Source organism: Pleurodeles waltl, chromosome 9 (assembly GCF_031143425.1).
Source record: "Pleurodeles waltl isolate 20211129_DDA chromosome 9, aPleWal1.hap1.20221129, whole genome shotgun sequence".
NCBI lineage: Eukaryota > Metazoa > Chordata > Amphibia > Caudata > Salamandridae > Pleurodeles > Pleurodeles waltl.
In genome coordinates, this window is record NC_090448.1 from 1,048,864,938 (window position 1) to 1,048,880,783 (window position 15,846).

General features: G+C 40.2%; 1 protein-coding gene across 2 annotated transcripts in view; it reads right to left on the minus strand.

Moving 5' to 3' along the window:
* TMX1 (thioredoxin related transmembrane protein 1) overlaps positions 1–15,496 on the minus strand; it is an 80,476-nt gene extending 64,980 nt beyond the window's left edge. The window contains exon 1 of one of the 2 annotated variants that reach the window (XM_069208648.1): positions 15,301–15,496. In XM_069208648.1, coding sequence (XP_069064749.1) covers positions 15,301–15,455 — 155 coding nt within the window. In that variant the 5' untranslated portion in view covers positions 15,456–15,496. Of the gene's footprint in view, positions 1–14,935; positions 14,971–15,300 lie in introns of those variants that run through there. The other variant, XM_069208649.1, reaches the window with a different exon arrangement.
* Positions 15,497–15,846: the final 350 nt, after the last annotated feature.

A 15,846-nucleotide genomic window follows, 5' to 3' on the forward strand; every position in this document is an offset into this window, starting at 1 on the left:
ATTGTTTTGTGACCGCGGGCGCAAACCAATCGCAGTTTGCACCCATTTCAAATGGGTGCTAACACTTTCACAAAAGGGAAGGGATCCCCATGGGACCCCTTCCCCATTGTGAATGTCACTGTAAACATTTTTTCAGAGCAGGCAGTGGTCCTGCGGACCACTGCCTGCTCTGAAAAAATGAAACGAAAACGTTTCATTTTTGTTATGCATCTTGTTTTCCTTTAAGGAAAACGGGCTGCATTACAAAAAAAAACTGCTTTATTGAAAAGCAGTCACAGACATGATGGTCTGCTGTCTCCAGCAGGCCACCATTCGCGAGGGGGTCGCAAATTGCGACCCACCTCATGATTATTCATGAGGAGGGCATTTGCGAAGCCCTTGCGAATCACAGATGGTGTCAAGGACACCATCCTACATTCGGATTTGCGACTCGCAATTTGCAGGTCACAAATCTGAACCTACCTACATGTGGCCCCAAATTTTTAAAGAAAGTCACAAAAGTGCACCCATGGTATATGTTGTACCGCTGTAAAATATTTGTGAACTGTATTTTAGCATGGGTAAATACGATGTGTAGATTTGCTCATGTGAAAATCTATTGAGCATTTGCAAGTTCATTTTCCCTCCAGCCACTTTCTTCCCAACTCTGGAAGAAGTTCTAATTCTGCTATTGTCCGGAGTAAATGTCTAACCTTTCTTATTATGGGAAAATATTCGAGAGAAGCTGGTAAAAATCTTTAAAACATGCAGGTTAGTAGGCTTGCAGACTCAAAGGCATTCCAGCCCTGGAACTATTGCTTACTGTTTCCTCCAGCCCCAGTATGCAGATCTGCAGAAAGGTGGCAAAATAAGGAAATTGCTACAGTAGGAATTGAAACTGCAAGTATTCAAACCCTACTATGGTAGTAGCCCTGGCATAATCAGAGAGGCTATTAATTGCTGCCATAATTTGTCGCCACACTACATGGCACCAAAGAGACAAGTAGATCTTTTTACAGGACAAGTAGATTTGAGAAGCAACCTGTCCCCCGGACAAGTAGATATTTTAATAAATTCCACACCCCTGGAGAATACATGCAAAAGGATTAATAACAAACTGATACATAGGCAAAGTGTCAATCTAATTGAGAGGAGTTAAATATTTTAAATGTTTATCACTATGGTGAAAATACATAACGTATATATACATGGCATTAGTCTTTAAAACTCTGTACTGCAGGGCGTTTTTTTTCTTGTTACCCATAGATCTACACAAATCACTAACCAAATTCTGTAGAATTCCAGGTTTTTTTGTGTTTTTTTTTTTGTTTTTTAAATGAACAACCTGTTACGATGCAGTAAAATTTCAGCAATGGTAATTTCACACACTCTAATGAATTTAGATGGAAACAAATGTGTAAATGGTTCCTTCTCTAAACAGGTTACTAACATTTATATGAAGCAGTCAACAGAGCACTTATTACATTGCCTTGATGTTCGATGCAATAAGAACGTGGGTCAAACCATCCTTTGATTCTGATGATAACTGACATGGTCTTTCATGAAATAACTATTTTTCTCCACTACAGGATTACATAAATAATCCCAATATTTAGACATGATGCATTACACAAATTTGTGCTGGAAACTATTCCTCAGAGATAGACCCCTTCTGTCTTTCTTTAGTTTAAGAAACAGTCTCATTTTAAAATCTACATTTTTCAGAAATGATATTCTTGCTAATTTATTTAGTTTTCATCTGTGCCTCTAAGAGTACAGCTGATAGTTTACGTTTTCTTTCAATCAATCTACATATTACGATAAGGATTTTCAATATTTCCAAAAGTACAATAGCATGAGTTAGTCATAATTAGTCTGCTGCAATTTAAACTACCACTCACTCAACGTTATCAAAATGCTGAATAGGTAAAGTGAAGACTGTCCTAACACTTGTGTCCAAGGCAATTTGTCATTTTGTTTCAGTACCAACCAATTAATTTCTAGCCCCACAATAGGATGCATTATATCTCAAAGAGGCTGTGGAAGATCTTCTCAATATGCGTGCCGTGTCATTTTCAAGACGGTTATTTTCTTTGGTGGGGGCATGCTTGGTCACACAAATAAGTTTGTCTTAGCTTTGGCAGAGGTCCTAAGGGGGCCAGTTTCACACATCCCCTCGTTGCCGCTGTTGCACGTTTTGTGGACTGAGTTTCCAATCAGTATCCGAAAACCTTAGTGCACCTTGTTTTAGTGCTGGTATAGCAAGACAAAGCACAGCAATAGAGAGCAGCATCCACATTCAAATTTAAATGGGAGCTCTAATGAATAAACCCATGTATACTCCTCAAGAAGGCCTGTTATATATATTGCCAATGCTAGCCAAACAAAACAAGATTTGAGGACCTTGTCGAGATCATTTTAATCTAGAGTAACATATTAATGAGCCATTTGCAAAACGTATTTATCTCCATGAAGTCTTAGGGAAGGGAGATTTTGATCTTCTCAGGAATTATTTGTTGTATGCTGTGGATTCAGAGGTTGCCATAGTCACAACTATTCATGGTTTCTTTGTTTGCTTAAGTTCTATATTGTGCCACAGGTAATTTTCTTTTGCATGTAAATGTTCATATGCAAATAAAAAGATTACTTAAATATATTAATAATAAAAATATACGTATACAATGGATTCCAACATAATCTGGCCATGGGCGAACAGCTGTGTATGCCTTTCTACTAAGGAGATGGGAACATCAAATAGTCCTCTGAACTACTGAATACATTAATGGGACTTACTTCCCTGATGGCAGAAAGCACTATTACGTTAATGATAATAGTCAAATGTGGCTCACTGGATGACTCTTATTCTGAGCAAATCATGCATTGCACCAGTGATATATAGTCTGGTGAACTAATCTTTTAATACAACACTGGTTCCGGAATTGTAGAAAGAGACTAGAGTAATCATTGCTGAAGAACCCCCACCTTAAATACTTCAATATTAAATAAAGATAAATTTCCTTACGGTTAACAATGGCCAAGGTAGCAGACACAGATCAATGGGATTTAGAGGTGACTTCGACCTTTCGGTGGCCTCTGATATTAGGTCCCTTGTGTCACTCAGACTGTGTGGGAAAGGAATCAAGGGGAGGGTAATGAGCTGAATTTCTTCCTTCTTTATCAAATCATATCCACCAGAAAATTCATCACCCACACTACTGGTGTTTGAAGTACCACAAGGCTACTCTTTAAGCCCACTTTATTCAACATTTAAGGGCCAGGCTCATAAGTTCTGTTATATGCCAATCATACCAAGCTAATGTTAAGGTTGGAGAGGTCGTGGTAGTCTGTCTGCTTTTAAATTTTCCTTAGAAAACTCAGATTCCCAGACAATCCCCAAAGTTTCACTGGCAGTCAGTTCATAAACATGCAATCATTAGGAGCCTCTGTATATGTCGTTTTAAAGGCCCCCACTTCATATAACAGCTCTTAGGTGGTATACGCTCGCATTCTCTTCACAATCAATTTCAGACTATCATTTTATGGTTGTTATATTATTAGATTATGGCACCAAGGAAGAGGGGCCTTTTCTTACCAAATTACTAACATGTGGAACGTGCTACCTCTGGAATTAAGTGCAGTCACTAATTATGTAACTAGTAGGAAAAGTTTTTTTTTTCCAGGTAAGGTTCTGATACAATTGCAGATATGTCAAGCAAATTAGGAACTTGTGAAAGTCGAGAAAGAAATGGTTCCTTCAAAAAAGATGAGGCTAGTAAGAATATCAATGCAACAAACAGTTAAAAGTTTACTGGGACTAAATGTACGATATTGCAGGAAGGATGTATTTTGTACATTATCATTCGATCGAAAACCATGGATCAAAAACGGAAGGCACTGACTGGGCTGTGGCAATTCCACAAATGTCTAAAAAGAGGCTGTTTTAAAATGTGAAAGGAATATTAAAGGGACTAACGGGATTACAAAATTGAAGGGAGGAAGGAAGAGTATACAAGAAAATCAATGGAAAAAAAGGGAAGAAAACTACAGAAACATCAGACTGAAAAGTCTTTGTTTTAATCAGTCTCATGAAAAATAAATTTGGCCAGCTACATTATTTATCAGGTTTTATGCATGCATCATTTACACCTACACTTAGCATGTATACAATAAATACTTGAGAAACAACAACTTTTGATAAAGGTCAGAAGTTACAACTTAGCAAGCTCAGGAACAATTAAGAAACCACATAGTGATAGGTAAGAGGGCAAAATCGGAGCCATTAAGATCTGTAAGAGCGGTTTTAATAAAAAGAAATTAATGCTTAATCGGAATTCACTTCAGATAACATGGCAGGGCCAGAGCCAGCTTGCGCTGACATTTATTCATACTGGCACAAAGAAATACACACTTATTTGACATAAACGAGCATTTCTATATGCATGTGTGCTGCTTTTCCAATTTAGCATGAATTACATGTTTGTAGGTGGTGTACTGAACACAGGATTGTGTGTGAAATTGTCCTTAGATTTATGCACAATGTTTATTGTGTTGTCTTATGTCTAATTTGCTTTTTTTCTCTTTTTAGTGGGATATCATTGGTGATTGCTGTGGCTGTGCAGAGTAGTTGCTGGTGGGTCAAGCTTTTTCAGGCAAGTGAGTGGTATAGTTTTTGAGTTTATAACTCTTAGTGATAAAGCTAGACTTTTTTTTTAACTTATCTTACACAGTGCTCGTTGTTGGTGGTGCATGTGTCCAGTTAATTTTTGTAGGAAGGATCATGGCTAGCCGTAGGATGACTCCTCAGCAGGTTGTTGGTGTGCTTTTTGAGTTGTCTTCTGACCATGATTATGAGACTGACTCTGCATCTGGGGCATGAGGAGGAAGTGCAAAATTCTGGAAGTGAATTTTCTGCCAGAGAGGAATCATCTAATGTTGAAGCCACTCTCGGTGCTGATGAAGGGCCTGTTTTAGAGGAGGACACTGATGTGCCAATGGTGCAGTAGCCAGCGGCTGAAAGGCTTCCCATTGGAAGACCTGACACATGGGTTGCACCAGACATGGAGCAGCCACAGTTGCCTACGTTTACTGGTTTCCCAGGGTGTCAAGTTAATACGGAAACTTTTTGCCCATCAACTTTTTTTGAGTTGTTATGGACAATATATTTTTGGAAGCGATTGTCGAGCAGACTAATTTGTATGCAGAGCAGTATTTGAGGGACAATGATGCTAGACTTAGGCCACACTCTAGAGCTAGACAGTGGATTCCCACAAATCTGGACGAGTTGAAAAAGGTCTTGGGTTTACTGATGGGGCTGATAAGGAAGCTATCACTGTCTTCATATTGGTCTACTAGTTCCTTGATGGCAACTGCTTTATTTCCTGCCACCATGAGTCGTAACCAGTATGAGCTTCTTCTTCGGATGTTGCATTTTGTAGATAATGCTTTAGCCTTGTCACGAGATCACCCTGATTCTGACCGTCTTTTTAATATTAGACCTGTCCTTAATCATTTGGTAGATCGGTTTTCAGAGATCTATGTTCCAGGCAAAGAAATATCTGTAGATGAGTCTTTGGTCCTGTTCAAGGGTCGTTTGGTTTTTAGGCAGAACATTCCTAGCAAGAGGGCACAGATGTATATGCTGTCTGAAAGTAGTACAGGATATGTTTATAATTTCCAGATCTACACTGGTAGGGATTCCAATATTGAACCCCCTGGTTGTCCACCCACTTTTGGAGTTAGTGAAAAAATTGTTTGGGAACTTGGTAGATGACTGTTTAACAAAGGTCACCATTTATATGTAGATAACTTCTACACTGAAGTTCAGTTGTTCAAGGAGTTGTTCAGAGGGGACACTGTTGATTGAGGCACAATCCGCTCTAATCGGAAAGGCTATCAAAGAGAGCTTGTCTGTAAAAAAATTGAGACGGGATAGTGCAGTGCCTTGCTGAATGATGAGCTGCTAGCTCTGAAATTTGTAGACAGGAGGGATGTGTACATGCTAACTACCATCCATGATGAGAGTACTTCACCTGTAGATGTTTGGGGTCAAGCTACTGAAGTGCGCAAACCTGTGTGCATTTTAGACTATAATAAGCACATGGGTGGTGTTGATACAGTAGAACAGAGGTTGGAACCTTACACTGCTGCTCATAAGTCTTATGGTTGGTATAAGAAATTAGCGGTTCACCTGTTCCACTTGGAAACTTAATGCTTTTGTTCTGTTCAAGGAAAGTTCACCAGAGACATGGATGACATTTGCGAAATTTCAGGAGTCTATCATAGCGAGCATTGTTGTGCTGGAACAGGCAAGAGTTCCTAGAGAAGCAGTGGTGGAGGATGTGGCTAGATTGAAATATTGTCACTTTGCTGAGCACATTCCTCCGACGGCCCAAAAAAAAAAAAAAAAAAAAAAAAAAAAAAAACTTTCCTGCTAAGAGATGTAGAGTCTGTGCTCAAAGAGGTATCAGGAAGGAGACTAGGATATTCTGCCCTGATTGCCCTTTAAAGCCTGGGCTGTGTGTGGGTGGCTGTTTCAGGAGCTACTACACACAGAAGAATTATTCGGAAATTCCATGACCCTAAACTGCTGTTTTATATTTTTACATGTTCAGTTTCACGGTTGGCATTACTGTGATGAATTCAGTTAGAGCTTTTGCGTTTGTAGTTTTGTACTTATTTATAGTTGGTGGTTTCTTTATTGATTAAAAACAAAAACAAAAAAAAAAAGTGATGATAGTGTGTGTGGTGTGGTGCTTGGCTTTCAGTGTGAGTCGGGGCGCTTGGCTGGCGGTGTGCGTGGGGTGGCGCTTGGCTGGCAGTGCCAGCCAAACGCCACTCCACACACTCATCAGCTGGTGTGATTGCTGTATCAGGCATGTGGCGTATGAAAGTGATGGGCCCTTGAGTGGCGCTGTCTGCCGATGTGAGTGTTGTAATGTGCGAGGCCCATGGCTGGTGCCGTGAATGGTCTTGTGCATGTCATGTATGGAAGGTGTGTGAATGGAAGTAAAGCGGTTGGTGCCTTGTCGTGGCTTTACAGCTCACGAACTGTGCGTCACTGGTTCAATTGTTTGGCCTTTCAGTTATTAACAGTGCATTTCATTTTTGTGAAATCTCTTGTTAATAAAATTTGATCCACTGAACCATCACTCACCCTCATGCCAAATCCAACCAGTATGTGTGGTAAAAATGACAAAACCTGCTCCGCTGTAATCAGGCATTGCAGCACACCTGTGACACGCTAGGTGTCTCGGGTGGGACCCCAATGAGGAAGCATGCCACCAACTTGGTTGGTGGGTGAGAGGTCTTTTTAACATAACCAAAGTGCATTTCGTTTCACAATTTTTGTGTCTGGAACAACACATAAGTAGGTGGACACATCAAATTGATCTATTGCAACACTACCTGTGTTCAGGGGACACCTATGTTTTTGGTCCCGGGAGTGGCCTTCATCTAGGGAAACCTACCAAACCCAGACATGTTATAAAAATAGACACCCCAAGGAGTCCAAGGGGGTGTGGCTTGCCTGGATCCCCCAACACTTTCTTACCCAGACCCCTCTGCAAACCTCCACATTTGCTTAAAAAAGCATAGTTCCCTCACTTTTCTTTGTAGGATCACCGCTGTGGCACAAATGTCCTACCACCCAGAGTTCCCTTCAGTCTCCCAAGTAAAATGATACCTCTCTTGTGACGGTCCCCTAAGCAGAGTCAGCCTAAAGGATGTATAAAAGAAAAATATGTGGTTATCAAGTAGCTGTGCTATCCACTCAATCTCTACAGGTTTTTGGCATTTTTCTCTTGGAGGCACCTCGGCCACCCACACAAGTGAGGTACCATTTTTATCGGGAGACTTGGGGGAACGCTGGGTGGAAGGAAATTTGTGGCTCCTCTCAGATTCCAGAATTTTATGTCACCGAAATGAGAGGAAAAAGTGTTTTTGGCCAGATTTTGATGTTTGCAAAGGATTCTGGTTAACAGAACCTGGTGAGAGCCCCACAAGTAACCCCATCTTGGATTCCCCTAGGTGTCTAGTTTTCAAAAGTGCACAGGTTTGCTAGGATTCCCTAGGTGCGGGCTGAGCTAGAGGCCAAAATCTACAGCTAGGCACTTTCCAAAAAACATGTCATATTTCAATGTAAAAATGTGATGCGTCCATTTTGTGTTTCCTGTCGCAAGCAGTAGGCCTAACCATGCAAATGAGGTACCATTTTTATCGGGAGACTTGGGGGAACACAGAATAGCAAAACAAGTGTTATTGCCCTTTGTCTTTCTCTACATTTTTTCCTTCCAAATGTAAGACAGTGTGTGAAAAAAAAGACGTCTATTTGAGAAATGCCCTGTAATTCACATGGTAGTATGGGCACCCCGGAATTCAGAGATGTGCAAATAACCACTGCTTCTCAACACCTTATCTTGTGCCCATTTTGGAAATACAAAGGTTTTCTTGATATCTATTTTTCACTTTTTATATTTCAGCAAATTAATTGCTGTATACCTGGTACAGAATGAAAACCCATTGCAAGGTGTAGCTCATTTATTGGCTCTGGGTACCTATGGTTCTTGATGAACCTACAAGACCTATATATCCCCGCAACCAGAAGAGTCCAGCAGACATAACTGTATATTGCTTTTAAAAATCTGGCATCGCTGGAAAAAGTGACAGAGTAAAACGTGGAGAAAAATGTCTGGGTTTTTTTCCACGTCAATTTCAATATTCTTTTATTTCAGCTGTTATTCTCTGTAGAAAACACTTGTATGATCTACACGAATGACCACTTGCTGAATTCAGAATTTTGTCTACTTTTCAGAAATGTTTAGCTTTCTGGGACCCAGCATTGGTTTATCACCCATTTCTGTCACTAACTGGAAGGAGGCTGAAAGCACAAGAAAATAGTAAAAATGTGGTATGTCCCAGTAAAATGTCAAAATTGTGTTGAAAAATGGGGTTTTCTAATTCAACTCTGCCCCTTCCTGAAAGATGAGAAGATTGTGATTTTACCACCGCTAACCCTTTGTTGATGCCATTTTAAGGGAAAAAACACAAGCCGCCTTCTGCAGCCCTTTTCCCCCATTGTTTTGAAAAAAACAAAATTGTCGCTGTATTTTGGCTAATTTCTTAGTCTCCTTCAGGGCAACCCACAAAGTCTGGGCACCTCTAGAATCCCTAAGACGTTGGGAAAAAAAGGATGCAATTTGGCAAGGGTAGCTTATGTGGAGAAAACCTTAAGAGGGCCTAAGTGCGAACTATCCCAAATATCCAAAAAAAGGCTTGCCACCTGAGGGGGGAAAAGGCCTGGCAGCAAAGGGGTTAATACCAGACCTAATTAGAGGTCAAGTTCTTTAAGTCACAAAAGAGGACCCATGGTATATGTCTTTGCATTAGTGCAGAGTTAATTATTTCATAAATTCACAATAATTTACAGAAGATGTCAAGGAAATCGTACTCAGACCTCGAAAAATCATAAAAATGTTACTAGACCTGCAGGTCGAGTAACTTAAATCATCTACCCAGCTCTAATGTCCTTGACCCATAAACGGGTCTCAAATTGTGTGATCCCAGGCAATTAGTTTACAGAGTTGCTTTTTTCTTCATTCTCACATATGGTTGCACCTTCAAATGTGTGAGCTCAGCATTTCTGCAGTACAAAAAACCCTCTTTTGTTTGATTAAGTAGACCAAGGTTTGCTGCATGCATAAAAAGAATCTAGCCCACATACCCATGGCGTCTAGCTCACATAACACAAGACTTCTTTTAGTTTACTAACAACAGCTTCTCAGTTTGTTTAAACACTCAATTTTAATAAATATATTACTAAACAATAATGGGGTAACATATTGTCATTTACACACAGTAACTTTCCAAGAAATGTTCAAAACCACTCAACTAACTTGCAACTTTACTGATAAAATTATAGTGTATTAATGATCTGTGAAAATTGTGTACCAGAAAATATATCCTTTGCACATCAACATCAGTATTCTGATTTGTTTTCATCCTATTAAAATATTGTTTTCATCACACAGAAATATAAAAAAAAAAAGAAAAAAAAAGACTTTTACAACTACAGATATATATTTTGAAATGTTTGCATAGTTGACATTTAAATGTTGTTTGTTAGTAAAACCCGACACCCTATAGCCTTTTATTTTACATTCTAAGCAGCAGGTCACACGGTTCACCTTACAAAGTCCTGGAACTCTGCAGTCAGAAGTACAATTAATTGTAAGAAAAACAGACTTTTGACCTCTGTCTGCAAACACAGAGCAATTTTGACAGAAGAACAAGATTTAAAGGCATCTTTTATTGCCCCTCCACTTTTCAACTGAACTGAACACCTGTTCAGTGTCAACTCACCAGAAGGGGTGAGTAAGTCCTAAAAATAGCTCGACCTGTTCAAATAAGACTCGCCATTGATCGAGTAGATTTTTTGAGAACCAGAACTCCAAGAAAATATTTTTGAACTGTATTTCTAGCACAAGCAAGTATGAATGTGTAGATTTGCTCAAACAAAAATCTGTTGAGCATTTACAGGTTCACTTTTCCCTCCAATCACTATTTTCCCCATCCCTGGGAGAAGTAAATTACCACTTTCTCAGTATGGAAAACGATTAGAGAAGAGCTGGCAGAAACCCTTAAAAAATGCAAATTAGTAGATTTGCAATTCGATTCAATGTATTTATTTCATTATTTGGAACACCAAAAAAGTCTGCATGCAAAAAACGTACACAGCAATAAAATAATATAAATATAGTTCCATATAAAATGAAGTTCTCACAGTTACTTTCTCTAAAATCATAAAAAGAAAGTCCTCCCCTCCCACTCTTTGCCATATATCTCGTCTATAGCAACCCGAATACTATGTTTAAAAAAAAGACTCCAAAAGAAATCAATCTTATCGACTTCCCCGATGACCTTATGAGAATGTCCAGATTAAAATCTCAGTTGAACAATCACCCTATGTCCCTGGTACCAGAAGCCAAAGATCTAACATAGGCATGCTACCCTCTAACCAATCACTTGTTTATACAAAACGTATTTGAAAATCAACAAATCCTTATAAGATCCCTCCTCCCAGGTAAGTCGAGGGAGTCGTCCAGCACAGACCCAACATTACTATAGTGAGTCAGCACTGGCAAACCCCCCACACTCACCAATCGAGAGGGATTTAAAAGAGGTTTAAAAAAGATTTAAAGAAATTAAAAATCCTAATACAGAACATTTCATTTGGTGGTTTATATAAAGCGTTCAGGACCTCCCCAGCTCATTGAATATTTAGTTGCAAAAAGAGGAGTTTCAGCCATTTTTTCCGGTGAATGGTTAAAGCAGGGCAGACAAATAAAAAATGCTTAATGTTCTGTACCCCCCTTTGGCACAGGTCAGATATTCGTGGCTCCATCCCATTTGGAGATTAATTCCCTGAGTGGCACTCTATCTAATCTAATTAAGATAAAAAGGCGCCTCACTCCATTCGAATGATTCCACACGAGATAGGCATGAGCATATTTGAGGGTCACTGTTTTAGTTACTTTCTCAAGACTCCTCTTTAGGAGACAAGACTCCTGATCCATTAAAAAACCTTTAGACCATGTCACCTCCTTCAGGATTTTTTTTTTTTTTTTTTTTTTAAAGAGTAGTATGCTGTACCGTTGTTGAAAGATCCGGATCCAGCTCTAACAGCTGAACCGCACAAGTATAATTTCTGAAAAACCTGGATTTTCCTCTCAGACTATTGAAGATTTCTATAAAAGCCAGGTTTCTCTGAGTTCGTTCCTCACTATGTGCTAGACAGTGGGCCCTCTGGACCACCGCCGCAAGGCCCTGGACAAAGAGATTCCTAATGCCAAATTCTATCCTTAAAGCGGCCACTGGGGCCAAGGTATTACAGGAGGTGAAACGTCTTAAAATCCACCCTTGTATTTTATCGAGAAGTCCCATTTCAAGATTTTGATACATTCTATTGCATACAAGAGGGTGGCCGGAATTTTTGCTTGGTAGGCTGTGAGTAAATGGAGGAAGTGGCGCCGGCAAACTGAATTACAAAAAGGCCACTAAACCTTACACTAGAGATAGGTCCTTGCTGATAATATTCTGAATATGATCTTGATCAGTGAGAGAGCAGGATATAATTTTACCTAAAAAACAATGAGTTTACCTGCTCTAGCTTATGTTGCCCAAGGGACCAAAATAGATTAGCTTTTTCCCCCAACTATTTTCCCCATGAATTGTACTACTTGAGATTTAAGTGTATTAATTTTCAAGTAGTGCTGCATAGAGTATTGCTTCAGGGTGGCCAATAAGGTGATTTAGACCTTTAGGAGTAAGGTCCATCACTACTATGTCATCCGCGTTTAAAAGACAGGCAAAGGAGCGGCCAACTATTCTAGACGCATAACTATCAGCCTTCCCTATAGCAGCGGTCATGTTGTAAATGTAACGGGAAAATAGCAGTGGTCCCAGTATGCAAGCCTGCTTCAGTCCATTTTTTGTGATGAATTTGGAGGACAGACCCTGCTCTCCTCCCAAAAGGACTTTGCAACAGGTGGATGAGTGCAGAGCTGTAACTAAACGTAGCAGGCAAGGTGGAACCCTCAACCCGAGCAGTTTCCTCCAGAGGGTCTTCCTATCTACCCTTCAAACGCAGTAGAATAGTCTATAAATGCAGCATATACTGCTCCTCCCCTAACCTGAACGTATTTGTCATTTATCGTTGCATTAATAAGATGTTATCAAGCGTATTATGTGCCTTTCTAATGCCTGCGTCTTCCACGGATAGAACTGCATTTTCCTCAACCCAGCTATTTAGATGGATTATTATGCTTTTTGCAAATAACTTACCCACTGCATCTAACAAAGCAATTTGGCGATAATTTGGGGGTATCGATCTATCTCTCTTTTTAGTAGATTTGCAGACTCAAAAGGGCACTGCAACCCTGGAACTATCGCTTACTGCTACCTACAGGCCGAGTATGTAAGCCTGCAGAAAGGAGGCAAAATAAGGAACTTGCTAGTATTCAAGCCCTACTGTAATATTATCCCTGGCATAATCAGAGAGGCTATTTTCAGAGCTCTTATATAATAAGATTGCTTCCACAATCTGTTGCCATACTACATTGCACCAAAGGAATAAGTAGATTTTTTTAAGTAGGAGAAACAGATTTAAAAAAGCAAACTGTCCCATGGACAAGTAGATATTTTATTATATTTCACACCCCCGATAAGTATCAACCCTGTTAATTTTTTTATTAAGAGTGTCAACAGTTCTCTTAAAAAACACGGTCAGCAAAATAAGCATAAGTAACATCTTAAACTCCTTTTTGTAGACTAAACATAGATACCAATGACAGGCATTGAAGTGTAGCAAAAACTGACAAAGTCCATATATATCAAAACAAAATGTAACATTCTACTAACACTCTAGAGGCTGAGAACGTGAAAGAAAATAAAAGTAAAAAATGCACTTAATTTTCAAAATACAAAAAGACGAAATAATGAATTGTGCTTTCAAGTTTTAAAATAGTAATCATAAGTTAGGAAGGTTCTCATACACAAAAAACTGCTACAAACAAAAATGTAACTGTAGAGTGTCATTATGAAGGCATGGGATTGTTCAAAGGGAACTGAAGCTTCACCAATAGAGTTGATCAACACATAAAAAATGACAATGAATAAGATAAAAATAAAAATAAAAAATCAAGTCAGTAGTGCAATAAACTGCTCCAACTCAGGTTATAGGTGGTTTGAATAACAGGGCACTTAAGTTCTACATTACAATGTAAGAGCATTTGGTTAGGCAAAGGTACGTGTCTGGCAGAGATTCATGGAAGTAAGAACATATCCATTGTGAAACAACTGGTGATATTTCCCAATTGGTCTGGCTAAAAATATTTAAAATGAATAGATATTTAATTAAAAGTATTTTCTTTACAACTCTTACAGGTCAAGAGATGGTGTTGGAGTCACTAAAATTGCGTGAATGAGTAGCTCTGGTGTTTTCCGCATAATTACAAAACTGGTGTATCTGTCACATAATCCCATATCCAGGGGTGGCACACCCACTAAGGCGGAGGAGCATCACCCCACTGGATTGTGGGTAAAGGAAAAATAAAACAATAACACAATGTTATTATCTTTTTATTTTTCCTGGGAGTAAGGGGCACGGCTGCGCTGGAGGGAGGGGGCCGGAGGATGGCTGTTGCTGCACAAAGTGCCCATGATGCTTTGGACGGCCAATTTTGGGCCAGCCAAACAGTTGTGCGCACTTTGCATGTTTTCTTCATAGCTGTGTTGGACAGCAGAGTGGATAACATACCCAGGCTCCAACTCCCAGTCTGAGCGGTGAAGCAAGCCGCTCAGACCAATCACGTTGCTGTCAACAACATTGTGATTAGCTGGGTGCCTGTGTGAACCAAGAAGAAAGAGGTCGGAGGGGAGACCAACGCATCTCCCCCTAAAGTAAGCTTTTTTTTTATATTTTATTCCCCCCACCGTCCGCGTTGAGTGGCACCCGCCATTGCCCTTATCTTCTGCGTAAATCTGCGTATTTTAACAACATAAAATAGTTTCTAACTCAAACGGGGTATAAGTTATTAAAAACGTGGTGACCAGTGTTCCCAACCAGTAGGCCCTTCATAAAGGTTGACTAGTCATCGTTCAGTGGTTTATTGATGCATCTGGTTGTTAAACAGTTACTAACGAGGTGACATCTTTGCCCAGTGTTACCACTTGAAAAAACATAGACTAATTATTACCATAAAAAAGAGCTACATTACGCCACATAATTTGTCTTTTCGTGTACATAATTTAGTCAACCCTGCTGCATAACTTCAACTCACTCGCATAATTTCAGTGGCACTGAGCAGAGCTTTAAATGGGCCGGTACCAGCACTTTTTTATTATGAGAGGGAGAGTACCTGCACTTCTCAAGAAAAACGTAATACTTTTACATGAAGAGTACCGGAACTTCTGTTTTTCCATTTCCTGCACCAGCACTGAATATAGGGTTGCCTTTAGAGCCCCCCTTGTCTGGGCTGTACCAGGCTACTAGAGCAGCTGCGGTGGGCTCTTCTTGTAGTCACCTCCAGAGGAACTGTGCTAAGGAGCGTCCCTAGAAAATACTTTAGAAGGGGAAGTGTGTCTCCTCAAATAAAGCCCGTCATCTAGAAATGAGCAACAAAATGAACGACCCTGCTTCACGCACAGCCACCCGTGGGCCTGTTCCCCATGCTCAGGCCTGTTCACCAGGGGACAGGCTACCCGCCACATACACACAACCACACCCACTTAAACAGATACGGACGCCCCCTTCAAAAAAGCCCTTACAATTCCACCATCCACTCGCCCTCCAAGATCTGGCGCCAATTGCCATCTGTGATGTGACGCACGTCGCTTCTCTTCCCCACGGAGCGGTGACTCGCGAGCACCACGAGACAGAACACGAGGAACACCGCCTGCCACTGACTGCGGGGCGCCATCATTACCAACCGAGACAGTTTAGGGAGTTCGCTCTGGGGAAAGCACTGCGCAGGCGCAAACTACTTCCTGCGTCTGTCCGCTTGCTTGTCCTACCTTTGTTTCCATGTCTCTGAGCTTGGCGTCACACAGCTAATGTTTTGTCCCGTAGTACGAATAACTTGAGGCATGCACGTAAACAGTCACATTGGCACACGACAAATATGTGGTTTCCACACGATACTGTTGCTTGGGATCCTTGTATTTTGATCGCCAGTGTGACTTTAAAAGGCTGTTCCGTTCTGTGTCAAACGGCAGTTTTTTTTCTTAAAAAAAAAAAAAAAATACATAGGTATGATGAACAAGATTGACAAAGCCATTAGGACTGTTTGTTCTTTAATAAGTGGAATGCTTCTT